At 38.7% G+C, this 12,138-nt stretch overlaps 1 protein-coding gene across 1 annotated transcript in view; it reads left to right on the plus strand.

Annotated features, from left to right (window-relative positions):
* Positions 1-11,593, plus strand: part of LOC148422910 (solute carrier family 23 member 2) — a 48,237-nt gene extending 36,644 nt beyond the window's left edge. The window contains exons 10-12 of the mRNA XM_088416457.1: positions 2,605-2,713; positions 8,355-8,450; positions 9,296-11,593. Of these exons, the coding sequence (XP_088272583.1) occupies positions 2,605-2,713; positions 8,355-8,450; positions 9,296-9,489 (399 nt within the window). The 3' untranslated portion in view covers positions 9,490-11,593. The remainder of the gene's footprint in view (positions 1-2,604; positions 2,714-8,354; positions 8,451-9,295) is intronic.
* Positions 11,594-12,138: the final 545 nt, after the last annotated feature.

Here is a 12,138-nt window from a genome sequence, read left to right on the forward strand (position 1 = left end):
TATCTATCTATCTATCTATCTATCTATCTATCTATCTATCTATCTATCTATCTATCTATGCTAGCTGTCTTTTTATCTTTCTATGCTAGCTAGCTAACGTTTTATCTATCTATCTATGCTAGCTAGCTAACGTTTTATCTATCTATCTATCTATCTATCTATCTATCTATCTATCTATCTATCTATCTATCTATCTATCTATCTATCTATCTATCTATCTATCTATGATAGCTAGCTAAGTTTTTATCTATCTATCTATGCTAGCTAGCTAACTTTTTATCTATCTATCTATGCTAGCTACCTAACTTTTTATCTATCTATCTATGCTAGCTACCTAACTTTTTATCTATCTATCTATCTATCTATCTATCTATCTATCTATCTATCTATCTATCTATCTATCTATCTATCTATCTATCTATCTATCTATCTATCTATCTATCTATCTATCTATCTATCTATCTATCTATCTATCTATCACAACAACGGATTAAAAAGCGGGATGAAATCTACTGTTTCGTCAGTCAGTCTTAGTCTGTCATTTTTTAAATGTTTTTTTCATGGGTGAACTGCCCACCTCTGCAATTTAGCCCTCAAATTAACTATTTTACAGCTGAAAAAGGCGAAATAAGCAGACTATGCCGTCAACAAATTACTAATTGTTGATTCAACTCTGCGTTAGTCTACAAGCTACTTTTATTCCTCTACCGCGTTTCCAAACGTCTTGAATTCTTCAGTATTTAAAAGTCCTATTCTCAAGGCGCTCTATAAATAAAGCAGCCCGTAATCCAATTTTCCAGAAATGTTTGACGCAACGAGCAACGTTTTTCAGATCGAATGCATTTTGTTTGAGAATTAAGCATATGAGGAGTCTTATCTCATCAGTTTCTCCGAATACAGATGGCAAGCAGGCCACGCTTTGTTATTTTTGGGGGGTGGGGGAGGGGGGCCACGTCCTACCGTCACATCAAATGACCTTCCTATAGCGCTTGAACTGGAAAGACAAACACGCACGTGCCTTTTCACAGACCTGGCGTCAACAATCCCCTTTGCATTTTATCACTTCAAGGGGAAGAAATTATTCGCAGGCATTTGGGAAGAAATTATTTGCAGGCATTCAACAGTAAGCAATAAATACCGCACCCTCCCCGCATCATGTGGAAATTATTTGGAGCGGGAAAAAAAAAAAGAAAAAAGAAAAGCAAAGAAAAACAAGCTCATGAAAGCGAGACAAGTGACTTAAAGAGTATGTACTCAATCAATTGGATGTTTTCTTCCCTCACAGCAGTATTCGCCATTCGGGTCCCGGTTCCCAGAATTCTTAGCAGCGGGGAAGCGGCTCGGTGAGGAGTTCTAGCCGGAAAAACAAACAGCGGATTCAAGAAATATTTCCCACGTTGCCCGCGCGCACGCGGCCTATAGCCGGGCCCGGGGCGTCTCGCCCAATGGCGAGCTTGACGCGATGGCGTTGAAAGGTCGAAAAAAGATGAAAAGACGACGGTTGGAAGCAGGCGGCGAGAAACGCTTGAAGAACAAATCGAAAACACAGAAATGCACAGCACAACGAGCGGGTATGAAGGCCACAACGAGGGAGAAAAAAGAAAAACACATGCAAAAAAAACAAACACTAATTTTATATTTGGGAAAGAAAATGTCTTGTTCATCTGGGGAAAAAACGTATTTTTCTCTTTTGAACGTCAAAATTTTATGGGCGCGTCTCAAGCGACAGAAATTATGTCGGGCTCTGGCCATGAGATATGGAGCCCCTCAAGGGTCAATCCTTGGACCCATTTTGAGTATAGAAAATGTCTCGTTTGTCTTGGAAAAAAAATGCACGGTAATATTCCAAGAATAGTCACTCTTTGTTTTGTTGAAGTCATATTTTTTTCTCGTGAACGGCACAATTTTAGGGGCACGTCTCAATTTTTCCTATCATGGCAATAAAACGGGAAAAAAAAATTGCAGATGAGCAGCACAAGAATATAAGCCACAGGCCTCAAATCATGAGAAAAAAATTTGTTAATATTATCCTTAGTGTATGAAACAAGCAGCAAAATCCACCTGTTCTCATCAAACATTGTTTTCTTTTTCTCCGACAGTATGAAACGTGGAAATTTTAAAATTTGCAAAAATAAATAGCTTTAAAATCTTAAAAATTCCAAGAGTTTTTTCCTGACACGTGTCGGCGTTCTTTCAAAGAAGGCGGCCGGTAAAAACGCTCCAGAAATGTTAAGATTTGAATAGTTATTTATTTTTGGAATCTTAAAATGTGTACGTTTCACAGTATCTGACGTTAATTTGTTTTCCACATTTGGTCACTTGACAAACTAGTGGGGGGGCGCACAGAACATCAAGAAAGGCTAATTGTACATAAAGCGAGAGCGGTGCCAAAGTCGGCAGATTCAGTTCAAAGCAAACATGGCCAAGCGGCATTTATGTCTCATGAACATACTGTAAATCAAGGCAGTACTGCAAACATTCCATGGACAGCGCACCGCACGGCGTAGAATTTATTTCAGCCCCAGCAAATTAAAACGCAATATAATAGTTTGCATCTGTCAATAAAAATACTATAGCGTCGTTTCTCTCTTTTGATGTCTTCAGTATGTGGACCTCAACTCGTCTCGTAACCTGCTCATCCTCGGATTCTCCACGTTCAGCGGTCTGGTGTTGCCCACATGGTTTCACTCCAATCCCGGAATCATCGACACAGGTAACGCCGGCTCGTCCCGCAGCCGTGGCTTTAAAAAGGTTTTTTTTTTTTTTTTTTTTACTTTGCTGATTTCTTTTTATTACCTTTCCTGTTTTTTTAAATACTCTAATTTCCGGATTACGATTACGTGATCACGAATAAATATATTTATATATATATATACATATATATATATGTATTACTTAAAAAATATTTTAAAAAATAGTAAAAATAATAATAAAAATAAAAAATATAAAAATGTTTTATATATATATATATATATATATATATATATATATATATATATATATATATATATATATATATATATATATATTACTTAATTTTTTTTAAAAAATAGTAAGAATGATAAAAATAAATGTAAATAAAATAAATGTCACTTATTATATATATATAACTATTCTCTAGGAAGCTTGTAGCAGATATTTACTAGAGTACAGTATATATACTGGATCTACATACTGTATTTAAAATAAAATTTTAAAAAATCCTTTCAGAGGCCGTTGGAATCGCTTTCTTTTAAGATATATTTTTCCAGCTACAAAGCAAATATAAAGACAAAATATTATATAGAATATACAAATATAATCCAAAGTAAGTAGATATTCCCAAAACAAAAAGAACAATAAAAGCAAGTTTTGTATTAAAAAAAAAAAATACAACTTTGATATCAACTTTATTTTAATCTATCAAGTGACTCGGGCTTGGGCGCAAAAAAAAAAAGAAGATGTGAAGCTTTAATAAGCTTTTATTTTTCAAATTGATTTACAAGTTTAACAAAAAACATGAAGGCTAATCATAACAGCACATTTAATTCAAAGAAAGAACACCATGCCTCTTGTTATTATTCAGGCTGTTTATATCTCAGCTGGAAGCGGTTAAATACGAGCCGTTTTAAATAGCAGTCAGCGGGAGCAAGAAACCTTCACGCTTCTACTGGCAAGCGGCGCAAAATGTCAAGTAGAACAAGTGAATTTTATGCCGTGTTAATCAGAGGCACTTTGGACGGCGGCAGGTGTGTGTTTCCCACATCGTCTTCTCAAAGCGGCCTGGCCGTATTTAGAAGACGGTGCGCACGCTTGTACAACTTGTACTCAAGCAGTAACCATGGAAAAAGATTTGCAATGATTTATGTTTGTCAAACGTCCAGGTATTCTAAAAAAGGCTACGTCCACATTTTATATGCACTCGGATGCTTGAGTGCGCGGGGAGAAAATAAATAAATAAATCACTTAACGGACAACGGGGGCCTTTTGACAAACAGCTGGACTTCATACATTGGCAGCTTGAAAACACGCGCTTGAAAGACGATACCGAAACTCACGTGGGAATCAATCACTGAGGTTAGCCTTCAATCATTTTTTAAACCCCAACATACACACACACACACACACACACACATACATATATATATATATATATATGTATATATATATATATAGTATAAAACAAAAAATACTGTAAATTGAAAGCCATATATAGTGTAAAAATGAAAAACTCATAATAAAAGAAAAGAGAAGTACAGATGGAAGGAGGGATGAATAGGAGGGAGGGAAGAAGGATGTATGGATGGAAGGACAGAAGGATGATAGAAGGAAGGAAAGAAGGAGGAAGAGGGGAAAGGGAGGATGAATAGGAGAGCGGGAGGGGGGAAGGAAGAAAGGATGGACAGAAGAATGAACCATGACAGAATGGAGGATGGGTAAAAAAAGGAAGGAAGGAAAGAAGTACAGAAGAAAGGATGAACAGAAGAAGGAAGAATGAAGGCAGAAAGGAAAGAAGAATGGGTTGAAAATAGGAAGGAAAAAGGAAATGCAGAAGAAACCAAACATGAATAAAAGGAAAAAAGAAAGGAGGGAGGGAAAATTTATGTATGAAGGAAGGATGGATAGATAGAAGGACAAATGGATGATAGAGGGAAGGAAGGAAAGAAGGAAGTAGAGAAGAGAGGGATGATGAATAGGGGAACGGGAAGGAGGGAGGAAGGAAGGAAGGAAGGAAGGACAGAAGTACAGAAGAAAGGATGAACAGAAGAAGGAAGAATGAAGGCAGAAAGGAAAAAAGGATGGGTTGAAAATAGGAAGGAAAAAGGAAGTGTAGAAGAAACCAGATGAATAAAAGGAAAAAAGAAAGGAGGGAGGCAACATTTATGGATGTAGGAAGGATGGATAGATGGAAGGACAAAAGCATGATAGAAGGAAGGAAAGAAGGAAGTAAAGAAGAAAGGGAGGATGAATAGGAGAGCGGGAGGGAGGAAGGAAGAAAGAATGGACAGAAGAAAGAATCAAGACAGAATGGAAAGAAGGATGGGTAGAAAAAGGAAGGAAGGAAAGAAGTACAGAAGAAAGGATGAACAGAAGAAGAAAGAATGAAGGCAGAAAGGAAAGAAGGATGCGTAGAAAAAAGAAGGAAAGAAGGAAGTACAGAAAAAGATAAAGATGAATAGTAGGAAAGAAGAAAGGACGGAGGGAGAATGTATGGATGAAGGAAGGATGGATCGAAGGAAGGAAAGAAGTACAGAAGAATGGCTGGTAGAAGAAAGGAAGACGTACAGAAGGAAGATGAATAGAAGTAAGAAAGGAAGAATGGAGAATGTATGGATGAAGGAAGGATGGATAGAAGGAAAGAAAGAAGTACAGAAGAATGGCTGGTAGAAGAAAGGAAGACGTACAGAAGGAAGGATGAATAGAAGTAAGAAAGGAAGAATGGAAGAAGGAAGGATGGGTAGAGGAAAGGAAGGTCAGAAGGTACAGAAGAAAGGAAGAATGAATAAAAGGAGGAGGTAGAGAGGATGGTACAGGAAAGAAGGAAGTCCAGAAGAAAGTACGGATGAATAGAAGGAAAGAGGAAAGATGGATTCATGGATGGATAGAAGAAAGGACGAAAAGTACGGGAGGAGGTCTGAGTAAAAGAAAGGACGACGTACAGAAGTAAAGGAGGACGAATGAAGGCAGGAATGATAGAAGGATGGGTAGAAGGAAGGAAGGAAAGTACAGAAGGAAGGAAAAAAGGATTGTAGAAGAAAGGATGGACATAATGTATATACTGTATGTATACATAAAAATCCCCACTAAAACGAAAAGCGTTTTATTTCCACGGCAACGTTTGTGCTGTTTGGGTCGCGTAGGTCGGGCAGGGCGGCAGCGGCGGTGCCAGCCCTTAATCTTGCGGAAAAGCCGGGAGGGCTTCCCAAATCCCGGGAGGCCCAGATGGCAACGGCTGCCCGCTCACCTTTGAGTCCCCTAGCCCAGATTTGAAAATCCTAATTGCCTTAACGTCTGCTTTTGCGCGCTTGTTTGTTTTGGCTGAAGTGGGGATTTTAGGGAACGGATGTTTAGAGCGCGCTCTGAGGCCGCCGGGGTGCCTCTTGCCAACATTTTCCTCCTGGAATATTTTTTTTCCGCCTAATACCCCCTGCTGGAAAATTGTGTCCCTAATGACATCGTATAAAATTCCAAAGGGTCCTCAGACGTCAAACTACTGCAGTATGCATAGCTACTATCACGTGTCTTGTAGGAGTGCCCGTCTACCTTGTGAAACTCACGCGCGCTTGTTAGGTAGCTGCGAAGGGAGACCAGGAGAGTGCAGCGCTGCAGCGGAGAGTTGGAAATCTCTTGCCCAGGTTTCTTTTGTAATAGATCGGAATTTCAAGTGTAAACTGATTGTTAGCATGTTTGCTCAGCAACAGGCTTCGCTTTAATTAGACTTCCGGGCAGCGCTAATATAACCGCGGCTCTCCGTGAGACTACAGCCAAAGGGCTGGGAAGGGAAGGGATAACAGTACAGTAAGTGTGCAGGTATAGGGTTTACTAATCTAAGATTCAAGTGAATATGTGTACTGCAGTAATATTCGTCTTGAATATGAAAAGAATAAATATTTTTCTATATATACATGAAGGATAGCGTAGTAACATTTGCTAATGTCATGCCATCGGCGGCGTTAGCATTTTTTTTTTCCCACGAATATTCTTGGCACAGTGCACAGTGGCTCTGAACTTGCCGGTTTTAATGATCGCTGGCATTAGCCACAGGCGAATGTTGGATAATTTCAGACAAGTTTTTTCTTGAACAGTTCCTACAGCTTTGATACTTGCAAGTGTTTTAAGGTAAACACTTTTTCTTTTCCTTCTGATGACGACTTTCGCCGCTTCTTCCTCAAGCGCCAAAGTGTCAGCAAACTATGAAAAGACATTTTGTATATATATATATATATATATATATATATATATATATTCCGAAAAGAGTTTTTTTTTTTTTTAATTTCGCGGACGTTTTAACAGTGGCTCTTTTTAATTGCTTTGTAGAGCAAAAATGGACGTTCCATATAGGACAAAAAATGCGTCCGACATTTAAGCTTTTTAGTCACATGCATGTAAACGTCCTTATGCTAGTCTCAAATGACTAGAACAAAACTCACAACAATTCGGATTATTTTAATGTCAGAGTTTAAAAAAAACATATGAATGAAGTAACCCTTTCAATGTTCAAATATTTTTTTTTATAAGCGTTTCATTCAAAGGTTTTCATAAAATTTTTTGGTCTCAATCGGTCCCATTCTTTCTCCACTATGTGACGAAAATTTTTCTGCCCTATGGCACTAACTCAATATTTGGAGTTTGAATATTTCCAGAGGATGATAATCACATGCTAATCCCGTGCACATGAATTTGAAATGGAGCCCGTTTTTTGCTCTACCGGCGTCTCCAACGTCACGAATGTACTAAAAAAGAAGTTTTGTTTGAACCGGGGAACGATTATGACGATCGCACTTGAGGTGTTTGTAGACACGTAGAAAAATCCCGGTAGACCAGGCCCGCATCCGGCAGCAGGTTGAGCTTCGGACAAACAAGGCGAACGTCAAGGAGGAGGCGCGTCTCTCCGCGGTCGGCGGAGATGAAAGGGGCGCCGACATAAGACGGCGATCCCGCTATCTTGTGAGGAAAGTGCTAATCCGCGGTGGGACCGGTCTGCCGTTCTGGGGACTAGTCCGCTTAGCTCCCCCAATCCTCTTGGCGCTACCCGCCCCAACCCCCGTGTCATCGGCTGTAATCTGCCCGGCTCAGATAAGCGACGCATGGCGGAGGAGCGCCCCGTTGTTCGCTCCCTCACCCCGCCCGCCCGCAGGACGTGTTGCGACCAGGTCCTGAACTTTTGACCGGCGCGGCGGTCCTCAAGTGACACCGTACCACAATCCGGGACGGAGTCCAAGTTTCGCTTTATCGATGACTGAAGCGGTATTTGAGCACTATAAAGAAAACCCAATAAATTAAAACGCATTATTAATCAGTAATTAGGGAAAAGGAATTGTAATTTATTTTAAAGTGAAGTGGACAGCCTTAACTGCAATTAATGTTCTGACGGAATTGACCGATTATATTATCAGGGCCGATTTTTGGCATTCTGAGAAAAATCTGAACCAAGTCTGACGGACGATGACGCTGATTAAGAATGTCTTGAATGTATTCTAAAAATAGATCAAATAAAAACGTGAGGCAAATCTGGGAAAAAAAGACACCAATACTATATAAAATACGCTTTTACGGAAAAGTTTCCAACTGGGAACCTGAGTGATTTGATTTACGCCAGTCACATGTAAGCTTCAAAAAAACTATGCGTGTGTTTGTTGCGTTGTTTTTTGAAGGAATCAAAGAACTAGACCAGATCATCGTGGTGCTTTTCACGACACACATGTTCATTGGCGGCTTCTTCGGTTTCATCCTGGACAACACCATTCCAGGTAGGATCAGTGTCCTCATATATATATATATATATATATATATATATATATATATATATATATATATATATATATATATATATATATGTATGGAGAGAGAGAGAGCTAAAAAGATAGCTAGCTTGCTAGCATACATGGATGATGGATGGATGGATGATAGATAGATAGATAGATAGATAGATAGATAGATAGATAGATAGATAGATAGATAGATAGATAGATAGATAGATAGATAAAATGCTAGCTAGCTAGCATAGAACGATAAAAAGACTGCTAGCTAGCATAGAACGATAAAAAGACTGCTAGCATAGATAGATAGATAGATAGATAGATAGATAGATAGATAGATAGATAGATAGATAGATAGATAGATAGATAGATAGATAGATAGATAGATAGATAGATAGATAGATAGATAGATAGATAGATAGATAGAGCTAAAAGATAGCAATAAACCTCAGGGCTCAAATCATGAGAAAAAAGGTGTCCGAAAAAACGGTTACTAAATCATGAAATCAAGGTTCTTAACTACTTAATTACGGCATTCAAGCAAATTCAATATGATGATATGAATCGCTATTTTTAGCTAAGCTATGAATACGTTTAAACTGATCTTCTGTCAGTATCCATTTTTCACATTTTTTTAAACCAATCAAACCTTCTTTTTACAAATGTTTGTTGGGTTTATTTATTAATTCTTTATATTTTTGATGATTTATTTCGGATTCAAAACAGTTAAAAATCATCCAGGTCGCAAACAAACAAAATGAAAACGCTACTCACCAAGGAAACGGTCAGACGAATGATGACAGTGAGCGCGGCGCAATGCTCCCCCTCCCCCGCAGGTAGCGCCGAGGAGCGAGGCCTCCGCAAGTGGCAGCAAACGGCCAACCAGGGAAGCCGGACCACGTGCGACCAATCGTGCTACGACATCCCCTTCTGCAACATGGTGTGGCAGCGCTTCCGCGTCTTCCGCTACTTGCCCTTCCTGCCGTCGTACAAAAACGGGCAACGGGGTACGCCGGACGCCTTGCCTTGACGCCCGTCCTTTTTCTTCCCGCTCGGCGTCGACACGGCAGTTTACAAACAATGCAACAGCATGGACGATACTGCCTTTCAGTAATTGTGTGCCTTATGTATTTCTGCTCATTTTTTAAGTACAAAAAAAAAGATATCCTCCTGAGACCCAATATTCAACCGCGTGTGTCCACTGTGGTGGACATTAGTTTTTTGTTGATATCTTTGGACTCATTGGAGAAGACCTAGTGTGCTCAGTAGAGGACATCATGGCCTTTTCGATCATGTCTCATTAGCATGAAAAATGCTATAATCCGACTGAGAGCTAGCCTATTCCCTTGTGTCCACTGTAGTGGACAATTTTGTTTTTTTTCTTCTGGCTAATTTAAGCTATCCTACTAAATCCTAATGTGCTCAGTAGAGGACATCATATCCTTTTCGATCATGTCTCATTAGCATGAAAAATGCTATAATCCGACTGAGAGCTAGCCGATTGACTTGTGCCCACTGTAGTGGACAATTTTGTTTTTTTTCTTCTGGCTAATTTAAGGTATCCTACTAAATCCTAATGTGCTCAGTAGAGGACATCAAAGCCTTTTCGATCATGTCTCATTAGCATGAAAAATGCTATAATCCGACTGAGAGCTAGCCTATTCCCTTGTGTCCACTGTGGTGGACATTTGTTTTTTGTTGATATCTTTGGACTCATTGAAGATAGCCTAATAAGACCTAGTGTGCTCAGTAGAGGACATCATGGCCTTTTCGATAATGTCTCATTAGCATGAAAAATGCTATAATCCGACTGAGAGCTAGCCGATTGACTTGTGCCCACTGTAGTGGACAATTTTGTTTTTTTTCTTCTGGCTAATTTAAGATATCCTACTAAATCCTAATGTGCTCAGTAGAGGACATCAAAGCCTTTTCGATCATGTCTCATTAGCATGAAAAATGCTATAATCCGACTGAGAGCTAGCCTATTCCCTTGTGTCCACTGTGGTGGACATTTGTTTTTTGTTGATATCTTTGGACTCATTGAAGATAGCCTAATAAGACCTAGTGTGCTCAGTAGAGGACATCATGGCCTTTTCGATAATGTCTCATTAGCATGAAAAATGCTATAATCCGACTGAGAGCTAGCCGATTGACTTGTGCCCACTGTAGTGGACAATTTTGTTTTTTTTCTTCTGGCTAATTTAAGATATCCTACTAAATCCTAATGTGCTCAGTAGAGGACATCAAAGCCTTTTCGATCATGTCTCATTAGCATGAAAAATGCTATCATCCGACTGAGAGCTAGCCTATTCCCTTGTGTCCACTGTGGTGGACATTTGTTTTTTGTTGATATCTTTGGACTCATTGAAGATAGCCTAATAAGACCTAGTGTGCTCAGTAGAGGACATCATGGCCTTTTCGATAATGTCTCATTAGCATGAAAAATGCTATAATCCTACTGAGAGCTAGCCTATTCATTTGTGTCCACTGTAGTGGACAATTTTGTTTTTTTTTCCTCTGGCTAATTTAAGATATCCTACTAAATCCTAATATGCTCAGTAGAGGACATCAAAGCCTTTTCGATCATGTCTCATTAGCATGAAAAATGCTATAATCCGACTGAGAGCTAGCCGATTGACTTGTGTCCACTGCAGTGGACAATTTTGTTTTTTTTCCTCTGGCTAATTTAAGATATCCTACTAAATCCTAATGTGCTCAGTAGAGGACACATTCTGGCCTTTCCGATCACGTCTTATGTGTTTGGGAAGGCTGCATAAACAAATTATATAATCCTACCAGGAGCTAGCCTATTCACTGGTGTCCACTGTAGTGGACAATTTTGCTTTTTTTCTTCTGACTCATTGAAGCGCTCCTACAACGTCCTTAAAATTTTTACGTTTGAAGTTTGAATTTTTTTTTTTTTAAACAGATTGTTTGGTAATGTCATCTTGTAGTGATGACTTTATACTAACATTTATAATACATGTCAGACAAAGGTTCGTTTCTCTACATTTTTAATCGCTGAAGAAAAAGGTCTTTCATGTCTCTGTATAGATTTTCAGACGTTCCTTTCCTCTTTTTCTACACTGATGTTTAAAGCTACTAAACTTTGTCAATAAATGCCTTAAAAAAGATGTCGGCATCATTTCACAGACAGGAAAATGACACCAAAAACATCAGTAAGTTGAATTGTAATTAAGAAGATGGCAGATATGAAAAATCAATGGGAAAAAAATCAACGGGAAAAAAACTAGGGAGCTGAAATTCATAGCAGATGTCAAATTTCAAAATGTAACGATACTGACATTTCTATGTGATTGCAGCTGGACGTGCGAGATTTTGCATACACAAATAATAATTGTCCAAATTTTGGACCGTATAAAACCGTTATAATTACAGTTTTTGAGATGCATTTTAAAAAGATTTATGACATTGATTTTCCTGCGATTTTTGCAGCATTCCGCAAATGCTTTGCTGACTTGTGTTTCACCTCAAGACAGTAGGTGGCGTTAGAGACCAGTTCATGTGTCGTCCTCACATGACGGACTACAAAGACAGACCGTACCCTTTTTGAATTTTTTATGGGTGTTAATAAATTTAACCTACATACATATGGATAGAAATGAAGCTACTGAATTTGAAAATTTCATAAATAACTTTAAAAGCATTTACAAAATTA

The sequence above is a fragment of the Hippichthys cyanospilos genome, chromosome 6, assembly GCF_059441005.1.
Source record: "Hippichthys cyanospilos isolate Australia breed blue-spotted pipefish chromosome 6, RoL_Hcya_1.0, whole genome shotgun sequence".
Lineage (NCBI taxonomy): Eukaryota > Metazoa > Chordata > Actinopteri > Syngnathiformes > Syngnathidae > Hippichthys > Hippichthys cyanospilos.